The following is a 26855-nucleotide window of genomic DNA, read 5'->3' as shown; positions in this document are numbered from 1 at the left end:
AGTGAAATAAAATATTAAAATTATTATTTTTTAAAATAAAAAATTTAATACAAACAGTTTTTCTTTTTTTTTAAAATTACTTTTTTTTAAAAATTACTTTCAAATATATATTTTTTTGGGTCACAATAAAGTTTCTTCACAGCAGAAGATTCAAACACCAAAAACCATTTTTTTGCTAAGATTGTGTATTATATACAAATTTCCCAAGAGAGAACTGATTTGCCTAACCCCCTTAAAAAAAGAACCATTTCCGCAGAGCGACTCAGATTTTTAGCTCTTCGTGCAGAGCCCATTTGCTCTTGCGCTCTCTCTCTCTCTCTCTCTCTCTCTCTCTAAGCAGTTAAAATGCATTTCTAGAGAAATTTTTTTACAGTTTGTACCTATACAGACACAAAGAAAAATCTCTTCTCGTGTTTTCGTGACAGATCAAGAGTTTTTTTTCGATTTTTTGTATGATGATGATTCTGAACAGTTGCTCTCAAAAACCCTAGTTTTTGAAAAATGGAGTTCGTGGGGAGGACCGTGGGGAAGAAATTCAAAGGGTCCGAGGCATGCGCAGGAGTCGTGAATTCCTACGACCCCTCAACTGGGTCCTTGGAAGTTGTATACGAAGATGGCGATTCTGAGTATTTAGAGTTCTCCGAGGTTGCTTTGCTCTTGGAGCTAGAGGCCACCAAGAAGCCTTGTAGGGTCGGCCGGAAGCCTAGTAAACGTCGTCGTTCTGGAATTCGTGGCGATTCAGGTAACAGTTGTGCTAATTTGATGAGTGATAGTTGTTTGACGGAAGTGATTCTGGGTCAGGGTGGGGTGAATCAAAAGGGGATTTTTGAAATACTTGAGAATGGATGTGGGGTTGGTGATAATTTAAAAGAAACTCTTCCTGTCAATGGGAATTTGGGTAATGGGTTGAATTTGAATGATGGGTTGGATTTGAATGATGGTTTTAATTTAAATGATGGGTTTGATTTAAATGTTAATGGTGAAGAACATTTGAAGAAAACTGCATGTATTGATCTAAATATGGATGCAAATGGTGACGTAGAAGAGAATGTAAAAGAGGGTGATCAGGGGGTTTCTGTTGTGGGAACCCAGAAGAGAAAGCATTGTTTTGATTTGAATTTGGGTTTAGATGGGGAGATCAAGAATTCAGATGTTGACTGTGAAGTACAATTGAAAGAGAACACTTCATTTCATGTAGTTGAAGAAACCCAAAAGCAGGAGATGAGTAGAGATGTTGAGGAAGATCGAATGAAAGGTGATGGCAAAAATGAGCTGGAAGCTTGTTTTGAATTTAGTGGAGGTACTCAAATGGAGGCTATTGGTAGGTCTGTTGAGAATGTAGTGAGAGATTCATTTTTAGGGTTGATGGAAGAAGTTCAAAAGGAAAATGGTGTTAGTGGAGGGTTAGAAGGAGGTGATAGTTCTGGACCTATGGATGCCAAGGATTTTAGGTCTTCTGAAGTTCAACTGAACGAGGGACTTCATGACACTTGCTCTTTGCTAGATCATGTTTATCAAGGCAATTCTGGAAGCACATGCAAAGAAAGAAAGAGAAGAAAGAGAAGGAAACTTTCAGATAATGTTAATTCTGCTACAGAAACTGTGTTGAGGAGAAGCAGACGCAGACTAGCTGAAGAGAGAACCAAGAAGAGGGAACATTGTTTTGATTTGAATTTGGGCTTGGACGAGGAGTTCAAGAATTCAGATGCTGATCATGTAGTTGAAAACACCCAAAACCAGGAGACAGGTGGAGTTGTTGAGGACACTCAAATGGAAGGTGATGGGAAAAATGGGGAGGGAGCTTGTTTTGAAGGTAGTGGAGGAACTCAAATGGAGGCTATAGATTCAGGTGTAGGGTTGATAGAAGTTCGAAAAGACAATGGTGTTAGTGAAGGGTGGAAAGGTGGTGATACTCCTGGATCTATGGATGCTAATGATTTTATGCCTTCGAAAGATCAAATTAAGGAGGGACTTCCTGACACTGGCACTCCACTACCTTATGGTTATCAAGGCAATTCTGGAAGTACATTCAAAGGAAAAAACAGAAGAGAGAAGAGGAAACTTTCAGATAATGTTTACTCTGCTACAGACACACTGTTGAGGAGAAGCAGTCGTAGATTGGCAGCCACTTTTTCTTCTCAAAATCATGTTTCTAGTGGAGCAATGTTCTTTACATACAATGAGGCACATGCATCTCTTGCAGTTAGTGCAGTATTGGAGGAACAACCTACAACCTCAGGTCGTGAAGAATCCGAAGAATACACTTTTCTTCCTTCAAAGCTGCAGTTACCCCCTTCTTCAGGAAACTTGAACTTAGATGGGATTCCCATACTTGATCTTTTCTCAGTTTATGCTTGTTTGAGATCATTTAGTACATTATTATTTTTGAGCCCCTTTGAGTTGGAGGATTTTGTGGCAGCTGTGAGAGGCGAAGTTCCTAACTTATTATTTGATTTCATTCATGTTTCTCTTTTGCAAACTCTGAGAAAGCATTTGGAATTTCTTTCTGATGAAAATTCCTTATCTGCGTCTAGTTGCCTCAGGTACTCTATCCTCCCTTCTTGCTGAATTATTGTCCTTCTCTCTGTTTGAATCTTCTTCTTGTGCTTATTTACTTTATATTTTTAATTGTAGGAGTGTTAACTGGGATTTGCTGGATTTGATCACATGGCCTGTCTTTATGGCTGAGTATCTGCTTACGCATGGTTCTGGATTGAAACCTGGTTTTGATCTTTGTAAATTGAAGCTATTTGAGAGTGATTATTACAAACAACCAGCAGTAGTAAAAATTGAGATACTTCGTTGCCTCTGTGATGACGTGATTGAAGTGGAAGCCATAAGGTCAGAGATTAACAGGAGAACACTGGCAACTGAACTGAATACGGATATTGATCGGAGTATGAGGGTTGAGACTTCTAAGAAAAGGACTTCAATGGATGTTTCTGGTGGTTCTTTCTTGACTGAGGAGGAGGTTGATGTTGCCACAGACTGGAACAGTGATGAATGCTGCCTCTGTAAGATGGATGGGAGCTTAATATGTTGTGATGGTTGCCCTGCAGCATATCATTTGAAGTGTGTAGGAGTTGCTAATAGTCTCTTGCCAGAGGGTGATTGGTATTGCCCTGAATGTGTGATTGACAAAGATAAGCCCTGGCTGAAACTGGAAAAGTCACTTCGTGGGGCGGAGCTATTGGGAGTTGATCCTTATGGACGACTATATTATAGCAGCTGTGGCTACCTATTAGTGTAAGTTTTTGTTTCGCATAAATTTCGCAAAGCTTGATTATCTCTGTTCATTTTATTGATGAGTAGGCTTATATTGCATAAAAACTTAGGAGAGACGGAAGTAGTTAATTTTTGGAAATTTTCATATGGCCAAACCAACTTCATTTAATTCAAAGATAAAACGAAAATGTAACACTACACTAATTTTTAAGGGGAAATAGCATTTTGGTGGGATAGTCCCAAAATAATTGCACTATACATGAGAATCTTTTAGGTGCATAGAAAAGACTGCACCTTGCACATGATTGGACTTGCACCCATACAGGATGGAGTTGCACCCCCATGAAAATGAGATTATTTTACCACAATTCAACTGGTTTGTAGTTTCCCCAATTTTTAAAATCTAAAGGAGGAGAATATAAATAAATTTATATTGTTTTCCTGTTTTGAGGATTCCAAGTTATTTTATATACACATTTAATGTGTTTCATGTGTGTCTAAGTGCTAGACACATGTTCTCAAATGTCTAAAGAGTGTCCGAGTTTGGAAGATTTTGAAAAATACTAGGACATAATTGGATGTGTGTTCGACAGGTGTCGAGAGTGTCTTGTTGTGTCGTTGTCTGACACGACGTACCTGTGAGAATATATTGTATATATTCTAGAAATATATTGTCTATATTCTAGATTTGATATAATTCTGATTGTATATATATTAGGCATTGTTGTGATTATGTAAATCTTATATTTCCTTTTTTGGTTTAGGAGTTAGGGTTATATAAACTAAGATCTTGATGTAATCGAAATACACAAGTTGAATGTACTATTCTCTTCAGAAAACTTACATGGTATCAGAGCCGTTCTCTGATCCGAAACCCTAGAGCCGTCACCATTGCTCTCTTGTTTGTGTTTGTGCTTTCTTCTCTTAGGTTCATCTTGGTTCGACTTGGGTGTGTGACCCATCACTCATCTGTTTGTGACTTATCTACTTGTGATTGTGCCTCGTCGTAGTTGACCTATCTATATTTCCTCTCTATTCGTGCTATCTGGTGCAACTCGGCTTCTCTCTCTGGCTCTCCTTCGTGGTCGCCCATCTAGTTTCTAGCTCGTGAACATTAGCATCGCGACTCTTTCTCTTTGCTTCTGGTTCGCGATTGTGTTCGCACTCATACATCTACATTTGCGTCTGCGTCTTCGACTTTGACTTCGGATTTTGGTTCGTCTCAGACTCTCTTTGGTTTGTCTTCTTCAAACTCTCTTTGGTTCTCAATTTGTTCGATTTCAGGCTTATTACACTACAACCCCCAAGGTTTTCTATTTATTATAATTTGTTCCATATACTCTTTTCTTTTTCTAGTTCATTACAATGTCGGAAGATAAAATTCAGGCAATCAAACTCAAACTCACTAGTGTCAATTATGCTTATTGGTCCAATGTTATGAAAATTTTTCTGCTTGGTTGAAAAAAATGAGGATATGTTTATGGTTCGGTTCCTCGTCCATTGGACCTGAAACAAGAAGGATATCTGACTTCCTGTGACACTTCGGATTATGATAATGCCTAAGTATTGACTTCGTTTCATAATTCTGTGGATGACTGCATTGGAATGATGTTTTCCAAATATAGTATTGCCAAGGAGGTGTGATTATTTATTGGACGTTTGTCAGCAGTCTAACTTTGCCAAGCAGTATGAGTTGGAAATAGTTATTCAGAGTGCTCGTCAGCGAGACCAGACTATTCAAGATTTTTATATTGAGATGACAGGTCTCTGGAATCAGTTGGGTCTCATAGAACCACTTAGCCTAAATGTAATAGACGCTTATGTTGAGTTTTGAGAGCAGGGTCGTTTAGTGCAATTCTTAACGGCTCTCTCCCCTCAGTATGAGGCTATTCATGGTGACATCCTTCATCGGTCTCCTCTTCCCTCTATGGATGCTACTGTTCGTGAGTTCCTTTCTGAGGAAACCTGTTTTAAGATGGCCAGTTAGACTTTGCCTCCCTTTGTCTTCTTGGCTCCTGCTAAGCCTCCTTTGTTATCAACCCCACCTTTTCATCATCTTCCGGCTATTGCGAATGCGAAGGCCAAGAAGGGGCCATTAGGTCCAGACGAGTGTGCTTTCTGCCACCAGAGGGGTCATTGGTAGTCCAACTATCCCAAGAAGGGACATCAGGCTGCTCCGTCTCAGACACAGTTTTGCGGTATTGCTCTGAGTACTTTCCTGTCTCCTGTTGTTTATACTGCATTTGCTCCGGCTTCAGATCTTGGTTTAGCTTCCTTGAGTGCTCAGATTGCTCAACTTCAATCTCAGCCATCCTCTTCTGCTTTCGCTCTTACCTCTCTTTATTCAGGTTTGCTTGGGTCGTCTTCAAGTATCCCTTCTTCTGTCTGGTTTTTTGATTCTGATGCCTCTTATCATATGACTTCTCACATTTTCTTATTTTAAAACTGTATTTGCCCACCCTGTTCCTATTACTATTAATACTGCAAATGGGTTTGGTATGTTAGTTCTATCTATTGGGTCTGTCTTACCTTATGCTATGTCTGCTGTTACTATTCCTTCTGTTCTTTATGTTCCTCAACTATCTGTCAGTTTATTATCTATCAGTTAACTTGATGCTTCTGGTTTTGATGTTATCTTTTCCTTTTCCGTCTGTAGTGTACAGGATCGGGTGTCCAAGAAGTAGATTGGGACCGGTCGTAGAGTTGGAGATCTCTATGTGGTAGAAAGCTTGCATCTCTCTTTATCTACCTCTCCAGTTGCTCTTTTCTCGTTTCAGTTAGATTCTCAGTCGAGTCAGTTTTACTTCTGACATTCTCGCCTAGGTCATTTGTCTGTTGATCGCTTACGGTATTTAGCTCAGTCAGGATTGTTGGGTAAAGTTTCTCCTAATCCAATTGATGAATGTCAGGGGTGTAAATGTACCGAAATGTCTTTTGTTGATGATTGCACCCGCTATACTTGGGTTTATTTTATGACTCATAAATCTGACTTCTACCAAATCTACCGCACCTTTCAGTCTATGATCACTACACAGTTTGGGTCTACTATTAAATTGTTACAGTTTAACTTGGGTGGAGAGTATTTTAAAATTGAGTTCTGTGAGTATCTGGCCAATTTGGGTACCATTTACTAAACTTTTTGTACTGATACACGCGCCCAAAATGGTCATGTTGAGCGTAAACATTGTCATCTCCTTGAGACAGCTAAATCTCTCTTTCTTTCTGCCTTTGTTTCGACTCCCTTTTGGGGGGAAACCGTTGTTATAGCTGCCTTTCTTCTCAACCGTATGCCTATCCCCTTACTCTCTGGTCATTCTCCTTATGAGGCTCTGTTTTCCTAACTTCCCAATTACTCTCTTCTTCGTGTTTTTGGGTTTGCTTGTTTTGTCCTTCTTCCTTGGAAAGATAAGACAAAACTTAGTACTCGGTCTGTTCTGTGTGTCTTTTTGGGTTACAGTCTTACTCAGAAAGACTATCTTTACTATGATCCTGTTTCCCGCCGCCTTTATGTCTTTCACTATGTTGCCTTCCTAGAATGTCTAGCTTACTTTCAACTTCCTCCTATCATTGCTCCGGTTTTTGAAGAGGATTTGATTCACATTGATCCATTTCCCTCTGAGGTCCCCTTTGATGAATACATCTCTACTGTTCTCCACGTGCTTGTTCCCTCGTCCCCTTCACCACCCTTCTTGCTGAGTCCCTCTCCATTGTCTCCCATGAATCTGTTCCATCCTCTCCACCTCCTCCCCGCCTGTTTCTTTTTCTCCGCCGTTGTTAGTCTATTTTCGTTGCAAGACTCTCCCTCCACTAATGGTCACTGCCCTTGCTGCTAATCCTCCTGCTTCTGACGACTCTGATTGTGCTACTCATAAGTATCCCTTTCGCATCCGTAAATAGGTAGTCAAACTTAGTTTTGCTAAAACATGTTTTTCTTCTTCATACTGTACGTTTTTGTCTGCTGTTCACGCTTTTTCAAAACCTTTGTCTTACAAGGAGGCTTGTCAATATCCTAATTGGATTCAAGTTATGGAGGGTGAGTTGTCTGCCTTGCAGAAGACTAGTACTTGGGAGTTGGTTCCTTTGCTTGCTAGCAAGAACCTGATTGGTTGCAAATGGGTCTATAAAATCAAGACTCATTCTGATGGTTCTCTTGAGTGCTACAAAGCTCGTCTAGTTGTCAAAGATTTCTCACAGGAGTATGGTATTGATTTTAAGGAGACCTTTGCCCCTGTTGTTAAGATGATGGAGGGTGAGTTGTCTGCCTTGCAGAAGACTAGTACTTGGGAGTTGGTTCCTTTGCTTGCTAGCAAGAACCTGATTGGTTGCAAATGGGTCTATAAAATCAAGACTCATTCTGATGGTTCTCTTGAGTGCTACAAAGCTCGTCTAGTTGTCAAAGATTTCTCACAGGAGTATGGTATTGATTTTAAGGAGACCTTTGCCCCTGTTGTTAAGATGACACTGTCCGTACTCTTAATCTCTGTTGCTGTTGTTCGTTATTGGACTCTTTGTCAATGGATGTTAAAAATGTTTTTCTTAATGGCCATCTCACTAAGGAGGTTTACATGAGTCCTTCCCTTGGTCGTCATCATTCTTCTAGATAGATTTGTCGTCTTCGGCATGCTTTGCATGGTTTAAAGCAATCTCCTCATGCTTGGTATGATCGCTTTCAGATAGTTATTATTGAGCTTAGGTTTCATCCTTGTGCCCTTGACTCTACCTTGTTTCTCCTCCACATCTTTACTGGTTTTGTTGCCTTATTACTGTATATGGATGATATGATCATTACTGACTCTGATTCTTCTGCTATCGCTGAGGTCAAGCTGCATCTCTTCTGCACTTTCGAAATGAATGATCTGGGACCATTCAGGTGTTTTCTTGGTGTTAAAGTGCTTTCTTCTCCCAAGGGCGACTTTCTGTCTCTGGCCAAGTATGCCAATGAGGTTATTCACTGCGCCAGTCTTGCTGACACTAAGATTTCTAATACCCCCATTGAGCTTAATGTGAAGCTCAACACTGTTGATGGTATTCCATTAGATGATCCTACTTTATATCGTGAGCTTGTGGGTTGTTTCGTCTGTCTGACGGTTACTTGCCCTGATTTTGCCTATGTGGTTCATATGGTTAGCCAGTTTGTTTCTGCTCTTCGCTCTACCCATTGGGCTATTTTGGTTTGGATTCTTCGTTATTTTCGCAGTATTATTTTCTAAGGTTTGTTGTTGTCTTTTACTTCTTCCTTGGATTTGGTTGCCTATGCTGATAGTGATTGAGCTGGTGATGTTAATGATCGTAAGTCCACTTCTTGTTTCTGTATGTTTCTTCTTGATTCTTTGATTTCTTGAAAAAGTAAGAAACAAACTGCTGTTACCCGTTCTACTACCGAAACTGAGTATCGTGCTATGGCTCATGTTACTACTGAAGTTGTTTCCTATCGGCCTTGTGTGTAGCTCAATCCTTTCCAACCTCTCTTTACTGTGACAACCGAAGTGTTATTCAGATTGTCCATAACACTGTCTTTCATGAATGGACGAAATACATTGAGATTGATTGTCACTTCGTCCATCAGCACCTCCAGTCTGGTTCTATCTCGCTTCCTTTTGTCACTTTGACTTTGCAACTTGCTGACTTCTTCATCAAGACTCTCACCACTGCTCGTTTTCAGTTTCTCCTTGACAAACTCTCAATATTTTATGCTAAAACACTTTGAATTCGAGTGGGGGTGTGAGAATATTGTATATATTCTAGAAATATATTGTCTATATTCTAGATTGATATAATTCTAATTGTGTATATATTAGGCATGGTTGTAATTATGTAAATCTTGTATTTTCTTTTTTGGTTTAGGAGTTAGGGTTATATAAATTAAGGTCTTGATGTAATCAAAATAGATAAGTTGAATATACTATTCTCTTTAGAAAACTTACAGTACCGCCTTCTTAAAAATGTCCATACTTCTTAGTTTTGTGTGTCCTCGACAATGTGTTTCATGTGTGTCTAAGTGCTGGACACATGTTCTCAAATGTCTAAAGAGTGTCCAAGTCCGGAAGATTTTTAAAAATAGTAGACATAATTGGATGTGTGTTCGACAGGTGTTTAGAGTGTCTTGTTGTGTCCTTGTCCGACACGGCATGCCATCTTAGAAATGTCCATGTTTCTTAGCTTTGCGTTCTGTCCTCAATAATGTTTCTGATGCAAAAGGGGCTTCAATTTGCAGCGTTTGGATGCTTTAAAAGTTGCAAATGTTCAGTGTCAGAAATATGGTGGCAAACATTTATTAAGTGGATTCTGGAAGAGTTATTTGTATTTGGATTATGGCATCTATTTGATGTTGTTTCTTTTAGAACCTTTTGATCTTATTGCTTGATGCAGCGTATATAGTCACATGTTGCTGATATGTGCACTTAAAAAACTAGCATCACAAAAAGAGGAGGTTGTAAGGCTGAAACAAAGTGAGAAAGAAAAGAATCATACTAGCGTGAAGATAGCCAAAGCTGGTGGTCATTAGACCAAAGCTAATGCTCATCTCAGTCATCACCAAAGCAGTAACAGTTACTTGGTGGTTGACCTTTAATGTATGCGTTTTAGAACTTTTAGAACTTTAACTGACACGTAATGACCTTTTGAATGATTATTTCTTTGAGACTTAAACAATAGAGAACTTAAATTGATGATCTCACTTCTGCCAATTAGTTGCATTAGATTCACGTTTAAATACACAGTTGTATGAGATTAAATAGTAACATCCAGAGTAACTTTCAGTGTGCTTTTTCTATCAAGAAACAAGTGAACTTATTATTGATTGCTCTTCTACGTAAAAAAAAGCGATGATGTGCGTTGGGTTATGGTGGAGGTAAGGTTTTAAAAAGCGGTCGCAACCGTTACGTAATGCCATTATGTAACGGTTGTGGTAGTTACCGCCACCCGTTATGGCCGCTTTTGCAATGTGACTGAGATTCACAGATGTATCGGTCGTAACAGTACTGTAACGGCCTGTTACGCACCGTTATGTAGCAGTTCCAAATTGCTTCTTTTGAAAAAACACAAAAAAAAAAAAAAGTTGAAAAATGGGGAAGAGAGATAGAGAGAGAAGAGGGAAGATGGAGGAACAGGAGATAGAGAGAGAATAGGGAAGATGAAGAATATGTTATTGGTTTGTTGAAATTGTAAGACCTATGCTATTCTATTCAGCTGCTATCACTCAACCATTTTGTTTGTGTGTGTCTATCTATATATTGTTTGAAAATAATAATAATAATAATAATAATAATAATAATAATAATAAGTGTGGTCATTATCTATTTGGCTTGATTAATATATATATATATATATATATATTTAGGCTTTTATTTATTCTCTTATTTTTGTCATTGTTTATCTTATATATAATAGTTAGTGATTGATTTTTTGTATAATATAAAATCATTAATTATTAAAATAAAATGTAAAAAACTCAATTTATAGTTATTTAAAAATATGAAATATATTGGATCAAACTTAAAAATTTATAAAAATTGATCGATATTTATTTTAAAATCCAATAAATATGATCATGGAAAAAAAATGTGCGTATCGGTAAATTTTTTTCAAATTGTGCGAAAAATAAAAAAATTCACGGTTCCGGTTACCACAACCGTTACGTTACGGCCTTTACACCCCGCAACCGCAACTGCGCCACCGCCACTGTTACGGCGACCGCAACCGCTTTTCAGAACCTTGGGTGGAGGGGATGAGGTGCTATCTCTAGCTATGTTACATAGGCTCAAAATAAATTAAATGCCTGTGTCGGACACTTGACATTTGGACAAAGGTGTGAAATATGTGTCTGATACTTTCAATCGGACACTTCTTATATATTTGTTTATTTTTAATACTATCTTATATGTATATGCTAATTGTACAATTGCTATAAAATAGCTTTTTGATGTTGTATGTAACATATAGCACAATCTTATCTCGCATAATAGATTAAAAATATAAAAATATGATCTTTTTTTGCCCAGTTTGCGTACTCTTAAATTTGAGATTTGATGGATCCGAGTTCTAGATACGTACTCACGCCCAACACCCACACTCGAGTCCATATAACATAGATCTTTGGTTACAATAATGACTTACATAGGTGAGGTTTTAGTTGGCTAGTGATATATAGGAGCTTTGTTATCATAATCTTACGATTCATGATTCATGTATAAATTGATGTGAATTTATGAGGGAGAATCTATTTGAATTTTATGATTCATGATTCGATTCACATCCTAGATCTTCTAGTCACCATAGGTGCTATAGAAAGACAGTGGAGGAGTATTTTCTTTTTCAAACAATGAAGGTTGGGGATTACTTGCTGGAAATGTTTAGATATATTGATCTAGGAGTAGGGATTACTTTCATTAAAGTAGTGAGCCTGGGTTAAGTATACTAGTAGTAGCAACAATAGACTTATAGGGTTGGATTTGGTGGGATTTTGTGATTGCAAAAGTATTTAAAAAAATAGGAGTTTAAGGGTTTGTAAAAAGGTAGCGTTTCGGGATGAAAACACAAGTGTTTAGGGGTAGTTGGATGGTTGTTCTAAGTACTGTGAACAGTAATCTTGTTAGATAGAAGAAGAAGAAGAAGAAGAAGAAGAAGGAGGAGAGAGAGAGAGAGAGAGAGAGAGAGAGAGAGAGAGAGAGAGAGAGAGAGAGGTGCTTCACCCTCACAAGGGATAGATTAATCACACAAACACAATCTCAAATTTTCATAATATTGACTGTGCTATTGAATCATTGAGATTATATATATATTTATAGGCTAAAGACTCTTAATTCTATAAGGATTATTTCTCAAATTTAGAACTAAAAATATTTAGCAACTACTAATATTCTAGACTAACTATGACTTCCAATTCTATTTCAATCATAATAAGAAACTTTAATGACTTCTAATTCTACTTCAATATAAAAATAAAAAATTTGGACTTTTGATCACTAAGATTTTAGACATAATAAAACCCATATATAATAACCCATTTAATAACTTGACCCAAAATAAAACTCATGGGTGATCCCTACAAGGCTACAACCCATGTCCATCAATTATTGGAATTACCATTATGCCCTTAATTACTAAAACCTACTGTAATGACATGAAGACTCAAAATTTTTCAAAATCTTTAATTTTTGATGCCCTAAATGTGCTTCATGTGAAATTCCATATATGCTCTTTTTTGTCTTTCCATGATCTTCATCATATACACGAGCTGTTTGAGATCTTCAATGATGGTGTTCATTTAATCAAAGCTTTTTCTAGGCTAACTTAATTACTCTTGCTATCGTGCCCAATGACTCATAAGGTTTAGCTCAAACATTTTGGCTCTTGAGAATGGTTGCCATCTAAAACTTGATTGGCAAGACCTCAAGGGGTTTTTGCTCAGCTTATACAAGGGTTGATTGTTGTTCATTGGAGATTAATGAAAGAATAATTCTATGTATCCACCCTTGTCTACCCCGAATTTACCCCAAATGAGATTGTGTGGTTGTGATTGAATGTGTGGTGTGGGGTCTATTTGTAAAATAAATCTGAACCATAAGATAATAATTCGGAGTAATTTTGAAAGTTGAGCCTGGGTTTGTAGTATTACTGTTAATGAAAATGTATTGTGATATTTATAGTGTTTGGTATTATTAACTGATTTGGCTTTTAGATAAGGACTTGTGGTCTTATCCTTCAGCTGACTGCACGCTATCTAATTGTCTCATTTTGGATTACTTACGGTGGTACTTGGTTGGCGCTCAAGTTGGTCCCCTTGTTATCTATCTCTATTTTCCGTAGTCGTGAATTGAAATGGCCTCGTACCACATCGCGAATCGAATCGTGAATTGTAAAGATTCAGTCACTTTTTTTTAAATTACTTAAAAACATATATCTACATATTTAGATGTTGATATATCTTATGAATATGAAATATTTAGACTTAAATCAATGAAAATGTTATTTTGAATGATAATCACGTAATTTAATAGGTAAGAAGTTAACAAAGGTTCCTATGTAAGATCAATATCATATCTTTTTTCTTTTTTAGACAACCATTCTTAATAAAGATAATAACCAAATAGACAAACTATTAATTTTCGAAGTAACAATAATTAACAACAATATGGGTGTTTGGGAAGTGGGTTTTTATGTAGGTTTTTTTAGTTGTAGGATATTATTGGAGAAATTTTTTTTCTGTTTGGGAAGATAGTTGGGTTTTTTTGTGGTTGAATGTGATGTTTGTGAGAGAAAAAGTGAAATGATTATGGGGTTTAATGTGATATTTTGTTTGGATTTGTTTTTTTGGTTTTGCAAAATCTTTGTCTTTTAGTGGAAAAAATTCAAAAAAATCCAAAAAAAATTATTGCCAAACACCGCCAATATTGATTAGTAAAAACTCCATGATTACTAAAATAAAATCATGTATATGTTGGTTATTTTAGTATTAAACGCTATTAGAAGTTGTATTATGTCATTTTCTCTAAAAAGATGGAGAAAAAAAGAGTTGAAAATCAGTCGGACACAATAATTTCAAAAATTGTATGAATCGTAAAAAGTTAATTGAATCGTGAATCGATTTTGAATCGTGCGATTCACTAGAGATTCACTTCCAAAATAGATTCACCCATAGATACATATCGATTTTGCAACAATTGCGAATTGAATCGTGAATCGAATCGCGAAGCGTAAGATTTTGATAATAGAGCTATTTTCTATCTGACTGTCTTTGGTGCCTTGTGTGTAGCCCTTCTTTCTAACTTGATAATAATATACCATTCATCGTGTAGATTAGCAATCTAGAGTGCCAATGGATTATGTTTTTGGGACCCCTTAAGTATTCTATTCGTCAAGCACTAGTGATCGTCTCTCGCTTGTTCCGTAATACCTTCACAATATTTTTTGATTTCCACTTTTTTTACTAGCTTTCTTCAGTGACTTATTTGATTTGTTGCTGGTTAAACTCCATTAAATCTGAATGGGTAGTTTTTTTCCCCCTGTTGAGGCCTTGCTTTTCTTGTCAATTAGGTTTATTATCCACTGATCCTCAGGATTGCAGCCTCCATTAGATTCCAATTGAAAACTGGATTGCCATCACATACATAAGATTGATTAATTGATTGAATAAAGCATTAGTACACTTCACACTAGGGTTGACATTGCTTTGGCTCATCATGCTACACTCATGGGAAGCTATGTCTTTGGCAATGCTTTTCTTAAGCTAGATGCATTTCATACTGGCTTGTGTCTTAATTAAGAACCAGATAAAAAGGGATCCCATTAATGACATACCGTTTCCAACCCTTACTTTTCTTGTTGGGCCTTCACAATTCACTTCTTATGCAAGGAGGAAAGTGCAGGGGAGCAGATATTGAGTTGGCAGACATTGCACAACTTGTGTGCAAGATGTGAGAAACTTGATTTTGAGAAAGGAGAGCCTTTATTTGATCATTTTTAGTAAAGGCATGCTAGAGCTTCAGTTTGATTGCCAGTAGTTTTCTGTCCGCTAAAATGTGAAATAATGATGGTGGATTAGCACCTATGAACCAGTTTGAGAGGTGCCTTCCAACAGCTAACCATCACCACTTTAAGTGGGAAGTGCACAAGGTTCTTAATTGAACGTTGGGCTCAAGCACAAGGTTGACATTTTAGTAACTATTCCCTAAATCTAGACTATTGCTTTGTACATGGTTCTTTCAAGCCAGATGGAGATCCACTTCGGACATAAAGCTTGGCCTTTTTTAATTTCTTTTGAGTTAGACACCTTGTCCAAATTTTGTTGCATCTGATTTACATACAGTGAATAATACGCATGATATATTGGGAGCTCATGATGAATAATTCATTATTGATCTTTTTTATTTTTATTTTTTCATGTCATAAAAGCCATATGATTGTTTAAAACCTATTGTGAATCTTGTCTTCTGTTGAATTTGCAGGTCTGATTCATGCGACAATGAATCCTCGTATCACTATTACCACATAAATGATTTGACCTTTGTTATTGATGCGTTAAAGTCCTCAGATACTTTTTTTAGCCCAATATTAGGTGCAATCTCAAAGCAATGGAATATATGTATTAATTCTAATGGAGCAAAATGCGATGTGGACTGCAAAGATGCTACTGTATGCTCAGAACTTGTGAAGAGACAAATGCTTTCTACTCCAGTGCTGCCGCTGCATTTGGCACCTTCAGAAACATTTGTTAGGGATGAAATCATTGATGAAAGGAAACCTGAAGAGAATTCTATAGCTGCTCAATATTCTGGTAATACAGACTCTGAGGTTTCTTCATTGGTACATAACAATTTATTGACCGTGAATAATTCTGTGAAGATAGGAAATCCGTTGAAAAGTTGTGTAGTATCAGCTGAAATCTCACAAACTACAGGCATTAAAAAAGGTGATCGTATATCATCCATGATGCTGACCAAAAGGGGTGAAATATCACAAGGGCAACTAGGAACCGGTTATGTGAACTATTATAGTTTTGCTCGAACAGCTTCATTGGTTGCGGAAGAGTTAACACGGAAATCATCAGATAAGAGCACTGATGGCTCTATAAAATCGGTTGAAGATATAATTTCAGCACAGCTGAAGGCCATATCGAAGAAATCTACCAAGTTTTCTTGGGCAAACATTCAGACCCTAAATGCTGATGCTAGGAAAGAAAAATGTGGGTGGTGCTTCTCTTGTAAAGCACCTGATGATGACAAGAATTGTTTTTTCAACATGAATGATTCTGTTTTGGAAGGTTTTACAGGTGAGGTGGTTGGTATTCGTTCAAAACGGAATACGAATTTCCATCTTATTGATGTCATGAGCTATATTCTTTGCATTGAAGATCGTTTGCATGGTTTTCTGCTGGGTCCATGGCTAAATCCACACTATACCAAACTTTGGCGTGACAGTGTTGTCAAGGCATCTGATGTTGCTTCGCTGAAACATTTTTTGCTCATGGTAAGAATTTTCCTCTGTATTGTATTGATTTGACAATTATAGTTCCTGCAAACCGGTGGTGCAATTCGATACGTGTTTGAGTCTGTTGGATGTGTTTTAAGAGCATTGCCCTTAGAGCTGGTCCAGTGTGCATTTTAAATTGACATACTCAACCTGAATTCAATTATGTGTTAAATTCCTTTAGTTCGGTCGAATTCAATTTGATCTTAATTTTTTATTTTATTTTATTTTATTTTTAAATTTTCAGTTCATTGTTTGGTGCACTACAACAGAACTATATTTGGATGAACTAGTTTTCATAGGTTGATATATGTGTGGGTATATGTATATATATTATATTATATATGATCAATAACCACAGATATGTATTCTTGGTTAGTTTTATTATGTCAACCAAAGTCTCAGCTCATAGCCTATTCCGATTTCAAAATATTTTTTATTTTCATCAAGTTTAGGGTGGAACATTTTTTAGCCCAAATCAAATTATTGATAGTCTGCTTGATCTTGGTTTGGAATTACCCAAGTTGCTCTTTGTTATGATTGTCTGCTATGTGTGTTTGGTCAGATGTTGCTTCTTGGAATATATGAAGCTGCATCCTGTGATTTTTTTACAACAATTTTTAAGTATTATTAAGTTTTCCTACAATTGATTGTGGGCTGAGCATAAAGAAATGGAAGTTTATAGGTTGAGTTTGAAAATGTTGGAAAGGTAGACAATGCTTCAACATAGTTGATTTTGAAGATGACAGGTCGTTGGAAATTCTGATTTTTGTTCCTGGAACTTCTTTGCCAACAACTATTTTGGGTTGGTTGACAGGGAGAAGGCTTTTGTGGTAGATAGGTTAGGTTGATGAGGGCATGTTTTTGGTTGAGAAATAAAAGAATTTTGGAGAGTATTAATTGAAGAATATCTCAGGAAGCACTACTGGAATCTCTTGGACGCCACATGTACAGCTTGTTTTGCATTATAAATGCTGCTGGATATATTTTCTGAGTGGACCTCTAATGTCTTGAAAGAATGGGTAGTTACTTGGAGGTTTCTCTTGTAAGAGTAATTAATAACTTGCAGGCTATTAGACTTCTCCTGAAGTACTTAAAACTTTTCATAAGTAATATTAATGCTAAAACCAGTTAAGGTTGCATATAAAGGTCCTGTAACATAGGCAAGTAAAACTAGTAACAGAAGAAACTCCATGGACCACTAATACAGCCAAGGCGTATAGAATTTGAAGTTCGTTAAATGTGACGTTCCTTGCATACTTAGAAGAACATAAAAATTTGGCTAAGCTGAAGTAGCATCCTAACAATCTTGGGGAAATATGTATGGCTCCACTGACAATAATACTTGGTTGTACATATATCTATGTTAGAGGTGAATAAATGAGGGAAAGCCATTTGAGATGATGTGTGGTCATGTTTATCGTAGACCAATTAATTCAACTGTAATTTGATCCCTGTGGAGGTTCATAAAAGAAATAGACGGACATCAATAAGGACATGGATTGAGGTGAAAGGACACTTGAAAGCACTACTAAAAGCAGAGGTGAGTTTAATGACCTGTATGATGTCTAACAAAAACATATGGTGAATGCACATGAATGCCATTTCCAAAACATGCATTTTCCCTTTTTAAACTATGCTATGCCAGAGTTCAATTCACAATTGATATATCTTTGCTTCAAAACAGAAAATAGGACAGTAAATACACATTAGGAATCTTTAGGTACGTTACAAGTAGGCCATAAAAGCACTACCAAAAGTCATTTTACCGGTACTAACTAGAAGAATCAGCACCTGACCACGCGGGTTTTTAGACTTTCACCAAGGATACAAAGGCTAACTTAAATAACTACATCCACACCTCCTAACTAGATTCACACCGGTATTCACCCTTTTTTTTCAAAACAACACTTTGCCATGCGTAAGTGTAAAACAATTGAGTAAATGCAATGCATGAGTGAATTGGTTTCAATTAACCTAGTTCTCATACAATTTCTACAACAAACAATGTTATCTTCCATTGATAGCCAATACAGTTATCTCTATTCAATATATTCTAAAATGGACAATATATACATAAACATCAAGAGTATAACCAATAATTCCAACATCGTCAATCCGATGAAATGTTCTTACCCTTTTCTTAAGAGTTCAACACTTCCAAAGTCACATGAATTTCCAACTCAACTCAATTCATAGATTCATCATGAAATTCCAATTTTTCCAACAACACCGAGGATTTCTGAACATAGAACAATTCAAGGATTTTGAGAAAAATTTGAGGTTTCTCATTTTAAAAGCAATTTCTCCCAACTTCCAATACCACTCATTATCATAGGCAAACCGACCATACTATAAAGAAAATCATTCCGAAAACCCCTATTTTGTAAATCAAATTATGCTTTAATCAATCCCAATTCTTCCAAAGTGTTAATTACCCAACTAACACATAACAAAGCTAAATAACATGCAAATCATTAAATAAATCTCTACCTCAAAGAAATAGGAAAAGAAGAACCACAAGCAAAATCGATAGCGACGAAAACCCGAACTTTCTAGATTAAAACAACCCCTTCCTCAAGCTCTACCTTTAATCCCAAAGCATTGTGGTAGAGAGATTCACGGATTGAAGTTGATTAGAAGATTTATGCAAAAATTTTAGAGAAGAGGGGTGAGAGCTCAAAGAGAATAGATATTTGTAGAGAGAGAGAGAGAGAGAGAGAGAGAGAGAGGAATCAAAAAGTGAGTAAAGAGTGACTTTCCTTCTAGCTTTATCCGGACAGACCACTCGAGCGATGAAACCTGCGCTCAAGCGTTAGACACAACATATTGCTCAAGTGAAGAAACCAAACTCCCGGAAGTTTATCTCTGTAGAACAGACAGCTCGAGCTACCGAAACACTGTTTGAGCAAAGAAAACAAACTCTTAGAAGTTCAAATTGTAAATAGGCTGCTCGAGCGACCAAAACGCCACTCGAGCGAAGAAACCCCTACTCGTAGAAGCTCAGGTTGCAACCCAGAATCTGAGAGAAAGGAAAGACCGCTCGAGCAAACTCAAGTTCACATAGCCAAAATCACCCTAGAAAACCAAATTTCCCCGTCTCAAAATAACCTAAAAAGAATCCAATCCACAACTCAAAGATAACATAGGACCAAAATAGATATCAACAACATTAATAGGTACCAAACCCAAAACCAAAGAGTATAAAAAGATCGGATCTTAACCCAGGCCGCTATATGCTCTATCTGCACTTTCCCAATCATTGCATCAACTTAACTATAGTCGTCTTCAAAGTAGTTTTTGCTTTCGTATTTCTTCTGTTTTTGGTGTTAATTACAAATGTTGATGGCATCCTGCAGTTAGAGTCAAATTTGCGTCGTCTTGCACTTTCAGCAGAGTGGCTAAAACATGTGGATTCTAATGCTACAATGGGGTCTGCTTCTCATATTGTGATCAGTTCACAACGTGTGTCTTCAAAACATGGGATTGGCAGAAAACGTGCTCGGCTTTCGGATTCAGAGCCCAAGCCTTCATCAAATGCTGCAACTGGCTTGGGTCTGTTTTGGTGGAGGGGTGGGAGGCTCTCACGTGAGCTGTTCAATTGGAAGGTTTTGCCTCGCTCCATGGCTTCAAAGGTTGCCCGTCAAGGTCTGAAACTTTTGTTCTCTTTCATATTTTCAAAGTTTGTTGTTTTTCCTAACTATATAAATCATTCTGAATTTGTTAAAATTCTGCAGCTGGACGTACAAAGATACCAGGCGTATTATATTCTGACAGTTCAGAATTTGCAAAGAGAAGTAAATATGTTGTCTGGCGAGCTGCTGTTGAGACATCAATAAGTGTGGAACAGCTTGCTCTCCAGGTATGTGCCCCTGATTCTTCAATTTTCAATGTGCATGTGTGGGTGTGGCATTGGCTTGTCTGGCCTATTTACCCATGTAAATAAATAACGAAACTCAGATTGCACTAAGAATCTGCTGAGTTCAGTTGGACCAAAATTGAAGGCCAGTCAGATTTTGCAGTGCCTAGACAGCTCTCACTAACATTTATTTCCCAATATAGTATTTGTTAGAATTTGAAGGCATCCAACCCAAAACCAATTGGCTATGGATGGAGAGACCTCTAGACTATATGAACCTAGATTGGGTGGCTTAGAGAAGTGATGTGGGACAACAACACTCTTTTGCACATGCGACCCAGTTGCACATGGATATAGAGAAGTGAACTAAACAGACCCAGGGTGGCTAGTTGGCCCGTGACATCACCCAAGACTTAGGTCTGATACTGTGTTAGAATATTAGATAGATCCGACCCAAAATCAATTGGTAATGGGTGGTGAGGTCTCTAAACTATATGAACCAGGCTTGGGTGGTTTAGAGAGTCATGAGGTGCACGTCTCTAAGGCCACATTTGATTCATGGACAGAGGATTAGGTGGGATAAGTAATCCTGAGAATAACACTTAATGCAAATTTCTAAAAAGCCCTCCTCGAGATACGTTGTCCCACCCCTCTCTTGGAGAAAATAATTTTACATGTGGGATAAAAAGCCCCCTTGGGATTAGTTGTCTCAGGTTAGAAAGTTTGAACCAAATGCAGAATTATTTTAGCCCAGGATTATTTTATCCAGTCCTGCTCCCCTATATGTGAATCAAGCGTGGCCTAATAATTTTGATTGCTTCACTTGCTTCTACAATTGCGATAATGTAATTTAAATAATCCTCTTATTGAGTAATTGTACACTATCAAGTCTCATTTTCACACAAGACACCTATGCATGTTACATGTTTGATAGATTAACCTGAGTTATTTGCCTACCTTGAAGGTATTTGTCATATAAATATATTTCATATTCTTTATGGAGTTTTCAGTCTATTTGATTTGCATATTCTCTTTAGGTTAGAGAGCTTGATGCGAACATTAGATGGGATGACATCGAAAATACTAATATTCTCTCAAAGATGGACCAATTTAGAAAATCAGTCAGGCCATTCAAGAAAGTTATAATCCGTCGGAAAAGCATAGAAGGAACTGTGGTGAAATATCTTCTTGATTTTGGCAAGAGAAGAATTATCCCTGATATTGTTGTGACTCAAGGAACCAAGGTGGAAGAATCTTCTAGTGGAAGGAAGAAATATTGGTTGGAAGAATCTCTTGTTCCCTTGTATCTCTTGAAATCTTTTGAAGAAAGGAGAATAGCCCGCAAATCTAACAAGACGAGTCCCAAGAAACTTCAAGGGAGTGGTAGAGTAACAAAGAAAACCTCAAAGAAGAGGGGATTCTCATACCTTTTTGCAAGAGCAGAAAGATCTGAGAATTATCAGTGTGGGCACTGTAACAAAGATGTTTTGATCAGGTATCAAATGATTATTTTATCCCACGAATTATATTATGCAGTTTTTAGGGTTCTGGTATTGGCTGCCTTTTTTTTTTTTTTTTTTAAAAACTCCGAATTCAATTATTATGATAGTATTGGCTTGTGGATATCTAGCTAAATCTTAGTTTTGAGAATGAGTTGCAACTATTGTTAGTGGCATGTGGTTTGTGGGGACAAAACATTGGAAAATTTAAGCAAAGACAAACATCTCAGGAAAGAAAGTGTCTTGTTAGCATGCTTTTGATGTGCTCTTGTGAATGTGTTGTATAATGAGCATATTTTTGTATTCAAAAATTAAATAAGAAATTTTAGAATGTCTTAAAAACCAATATTCGAAATTTAAGTATGTGTCTCTATAAGTACTATTAATAGTTTGGTATTAGGGTAATTTATATTTAAATGAAAGACTGCAGTTTGTCAAGGGGTTTGGTCCCAAGTAGGAAAATATATATCGAGTATAAAACATGTCAAACTTTGAAAATGAAATAATGTTGTGAGCCATAGTTGTCAAAATGGGATTTATATTGTGAATTGATATCCCTTTTTTAAAAAAAAAAAAAATTAAAAACAATTTTAGGCATAGAAATCAAATTTGTATTATAAAATTGTACAAAATGGTAGCATATTATTTTTTAGTGGTGTGATCACATTATCTAGTATGAAGCACAAATACAAACACACAACATGGACAGAGATGACCTTTCTCTAAAAATTAGGACACAGACATGTTAGGGATATGTTGAATAAAATATATATTATAAATTCATATAAAAAACCAACATTATTAAATCAAATTAGGGATAAATTTTTTTTTTTTGCAAATAATAATAATATTATCAAGATATCAAAACAACGAAAGCACTAAATGAAATTTTAAGAACTAAGCATCCATGGCATTTTATATTTAACCATCACTCAAAATTCTATAATTTCTTCATTTGACACAATCAAAAGATTGTCCACCCAGAAATGTTTAAAAGGCCTAGATGTGTAGGATATTGATACGTGAGGCCAGATCAAATATTTGTGCATCATAGTTTAGCATAATGAGCATCTAGCTGATAATCATTGGAGTCATTGGAAGAAGACAAAAGTCATTGAATTTCATCGAATGTCATCAACGTAAGATATAACGTTTCTAGTTTTCTCTCTTTCTCCTTCCCAATTCTTAATATTTTTCCTTTTTAAGATCTAATAGTTGTCATGTGGTGGTTTATTCTCCTCCTTTTCTTTTCTTTTTGAGTATTTGTTTAGCTTATACATAAATATATATTTATAAAAAAAATGTGTGCTTAAAGTGTTATTAGTGTGTCCTTAAAGTGTCTCTTAACATGTTTAGAACATGTCCTTAGCATCTCCTCACCGCACCTCCACTTGCCTGTAATTCAAAAATAATTCCAAGCACTTTTTCACGTGTCCGACATGTGTTCAGAGTGTGTTTGTCTCAAATGTGTTTGACACGTGTTCAAGCGTCTCCGTGGTCTAGATGTGTCCCGATATTGATGCACTAAGAAGCATGGACATGGTGATTTCAAAAAAAATGAGGACATAAACATGGCGGGGACAAGACAATAATATATATATATATATATATATTTGTTATGTAGATAAATAATGCATTCACAAAAAATCAAAATTAACAAAACTTAACACTAATTCAATTTATATATAACCCCACTCTTAAATTAACTCTGATCGTGTATTTATTCTTTATGGATGATCAATTAATTATTTAAATTTAAACAAAAAGTAACAAACATTTAACATTCAACATTCATCAAAAACACTAAAAAAGAAGGGGGAAAGGGGGAACTAGTTGGCGTGCCCCCTCCATGTCCGCCACCACTACGGCACCTATTTTGGAGTGTCAATGCTTCATAGTTGATAGGTAGGTTTGACAGAGGTTTTTGTTCTTCCTAGTCTAGTACATAAGTTTTTGTATTTTGGACTCATTATCCAGCTTATTGGACCAACTAATAGTCTAGTACATAAGATACCTACGATATATATCTTTTCTTCTATTCAATCCTATATTATACTTCTCCAATGTTTGCATTACTATTGTTGACTTCTTTCTTCAAGAAAGAAGAAAGTGACCCTAGTCATGGTGTTGAGTCCTTACCATATTCATTGACCGATTTCACTGTCTTGACAAGCAAAGGGCTTTTAATTTAACTAAATAGGAGAGCTTGGGTGTATGCACTTCACAAAGGTTCTAGTTGGATATAACGTTTCAACTTCATAATGTATTTTGAAGTCAGTTATTTAACATTCTTAAATTTTGTATTTCCTTTGAAGTGTATGCATCGGTAGTTTTTTATTCTACACCAACATTGATTTTCCTAACAATCCATTTAAATCACTATAACCCTCCATTCATTCTGACATGTGTCATCTTAGCATTTGCACATCAAAATGTGGTGTTACATTACCCCTTACTATTAAAAGAGAAAAGACTTAATATATATATACATATATATTTGAGAAACAAATAGTAATTTCCATTCTTATTTCAAATTATTATTTTTTAAACTACTTCAACATCTTCAGCAACTTATCTTGATAATTACATTAAATGTATCCTAGCATTACCACATTAACTATCGTTAACGGAGGTCAAATTCTCTTGTGGGATTTTTATTGCCCGAACACCCTGACCCACACTCACATAACACAGGAACGAAGTTCAATCACAAAATAAGATAGTACCTGCAAAACAAAAAATAAAGATATCAACCTCAAAGGCCAATGTGCAAAACCTCGCATTCTAAAAATAACTGGGTTCAAAATTTCCTTCTTGACTAGAAACATTGGCAAAAAATCACCGTTCTTTATTTTGGATTCTTATAGAGGAAGAGAGAAAATCCTCAGTGTCTTGATAAGAATCTTAGAGATCTCAAATAGTCATGAATAAAAATAAGATGAAGGAGAGGGAAGAATGAATGATATATTTTGAAAAAGAAAGAAAAGATCCCTTATGCCCCAAAATAAAACTTACCAATTAATACCAAAGAGGGGTTGTTTCAAATCAAGTTTTTTTTTTTTTTTTTTTTTTTTGGCTTACATGAATGTTACTTAACATTTTTTTGGGTGTTGGGAGCATGGTTTTAAAAAGTGTCCGCAATCATTATGTAACAGTGTCGGTGGTTAGCTATCTTGGGAGTGGGGTTTGAATTGTGAATGTTGGATTTTAATAGCTATAGAAGTAACACCATGACCTATCTTCTCCCTCCTTCCTATTTTGATGGCCCATTTTTCTCATCTTAGTTGTGTGTTGCTTGTGTTCAATTTAAAAAGTCAATTTAGTCGATTTAGTTATATGATTTTCTTAAATTATGCTTTGTGGTTGAATGTGAACACATTCAATGGTTTGAGACAAATGAGGGACAGGAAGGGAGGCAGGTAAAATCTTAGAAGTATATAACTTCCTAGTAAGTGGGAATGTATTGGTAGTGTCTCCTTAAAGGGTTTGGGTTTCAAGAATTATGTTACATATTAATTAGAACATCCTTATTCAGAAATTTCATAATTAAGGAATAAACCAAATGAATGCAGGTTTTTAATTTTTTTAAGAAATCATTTGAACACAAAGTAGAATAACACGTCTAGGGAGGAGTCGCATCCGTGTTGGATGCACATTGGACATGTAAACCTTTTATGCATCCCTAGAAATGGGCTTGACACTTTTGAGACATGTTCTAATGTGAAAGTGAAATTTCAGAATATTATACATGTAAATGACACATCTCGGACAATTTCAGAAGGCCGCAAAGACAAGCTAATATGGGGATCTTAGAAAGACCAATGTTGGACTTTCTTGGGAATGTGACACACCTGGCACCCAAATATGTCATTAAAACATTTCTAAAAGAAGACACTACATATACAATTATTACAATGTAAAGTATGTGACGGTTACTTCTAATTTAGGAAAATAATATAGTAGCAAAGGTGAATAAGGAATGTAATGAGAAAACATCAATAGTAGTATCCATTACAGTCATGATCTTGTGGAGCTTCACCTTTCTTCTTTTGCACTTGTAAATACAAATACTTAAAAAATTAACTTGTTACATATTGCTTGTCATAAACGGTCTTATGTTGTTGATACCGTCCTTTTTTATTTATTTATGTTAGTACTATTGTTGTCGTTATTGTTCTATTTTATTTTATTATTTATTTATTGGTATCATGTTATCTATCGTCGTTTTTTTGGTGTATATATTATGGTTTTCCGTAGTAAAAGTATGTATAAAGAGCGTACATTATTTTAGAACTCATCATCCCAATATTATATTAAGATCTAAAAGAAATCTCTCTCTAGTGAACATTGATACTTTGGTCTCTTAGTCTCGTTATCTATGTTGGTGGCAATTTATATACATTTGATGTAGTTGGTATATTAGGGGAGAGGAGGTTGTCCTGTTGAAATTATAAGGTTTATTTTTCCTTGAAATAGAACTATAAATTAAAATTACCAAGAAGTGAAAACATAAAACGGTAATTGTGGTAAGGTTGCTTAGGGAAATTATGTTGTGGGTCTTTAGAATGCTATCATGAATGCGTATGATATCTTTATGAAGGAGTTGAGGTTTGAGGTGAACGAAGCAAATTGGCTTTAATTCGGGAGAGATTGTTGATTTGTATAGGGCTTTGAATTTGTGCATCTTTTTTAAATGTCAAGAGATAAAGAAATGTGGGTGAGTGGTACTGTCTATTGGTGTGTAAGAGATGCATTGGTATCTAGCTTTTTACAGAAGATTATGTGGTTGGGAGTTGGAAACCACCATGCTGTTAGTTGAAAAGATCTATAAGGTGAGTTTACTTGAATACTTTGTATGTTATGGTTTCAAAGTGAGGTATTAGTGATTTGTATATTATGAATTTCTGTTCTGGTATTTAAGTGATTGATTTATTGGCTGTTAAAAGGTGAAGGTGACAATGATTCCTCTACCTCTTGAGGGTGCCTTCTTTACTGGTATTGTGGGGTGCAACAAATGTTTGACGGCCAATCATCAACCAGTAGAAACTTTCATACTGAAAATAGATGCATTATTTGTAGGATATCTGGGCTCTCTCTCTCTCTCAGTGGTCTTGCCTCAACCAACATATTACTTGCTTTTGAGTTGGTCCTTTTTTATGATCAAGAAAATTAGAAGGGTTTGGAATAGGGATCTGTGTGCTTTTTTGGGGTCATTTGGAAGGATAGAAATGAAAGAAATTCTGAAAATTTATAAATATTAAATTTAATTTGACAATTTTTATTTTTTTAATAATTTTTTCTTAGTT

General features: G+C 36.1%; 1 protein-coding gene across 1 annotated transcript; it reads left to right on the top strand.

The window, feature by feature from the left end:
• Nucleotides 1–138: 138 nt before the first annotated feature.
• On the top strand, nucleotides 139–21545 carry LOC114288788 (DDT domain-containing protein PTM; the record flags this gene model as incomplete). Its single annotated transcript, XM_082911128.1, is given in 6 exon segments — nucleotides 139–2543; nucleotides 2635–3246; nucleotides 15171–16191; nucleotides 19551–19839; nucleotides 19929–20053; nucleotides 21088–21545. Coding segments are annotated over 6 exon segments (4547 nt in total), but the record flags the coding sequence as incomplete, so codon positions are not given.
• Nucleotides 21546–26855: the final 5310 nt, after the last annotated feature.

This window comes from Camellia sinensis, unplaced genomic scaffold (assembly GCF_055761805.1).
Source record: "Camellia sinensis isolate YWXY unplaced genomic scaffold, ASM5576180v1 Unanchor1, whole genome shotgun sequence".
NCBI classification, from domain to species: domain Eukaryota; kingdom Viridiplantae; phylum Streptophyta; class Magnoliopsida; order Ericales; family Theaceae; genus Camellia; species Camellia sinensis.
The sequence above is the reverse complement of the archived record's forward strand: the minus strand, read 5'-3'. Positions and strand labels throughout refer to the sequence as shown.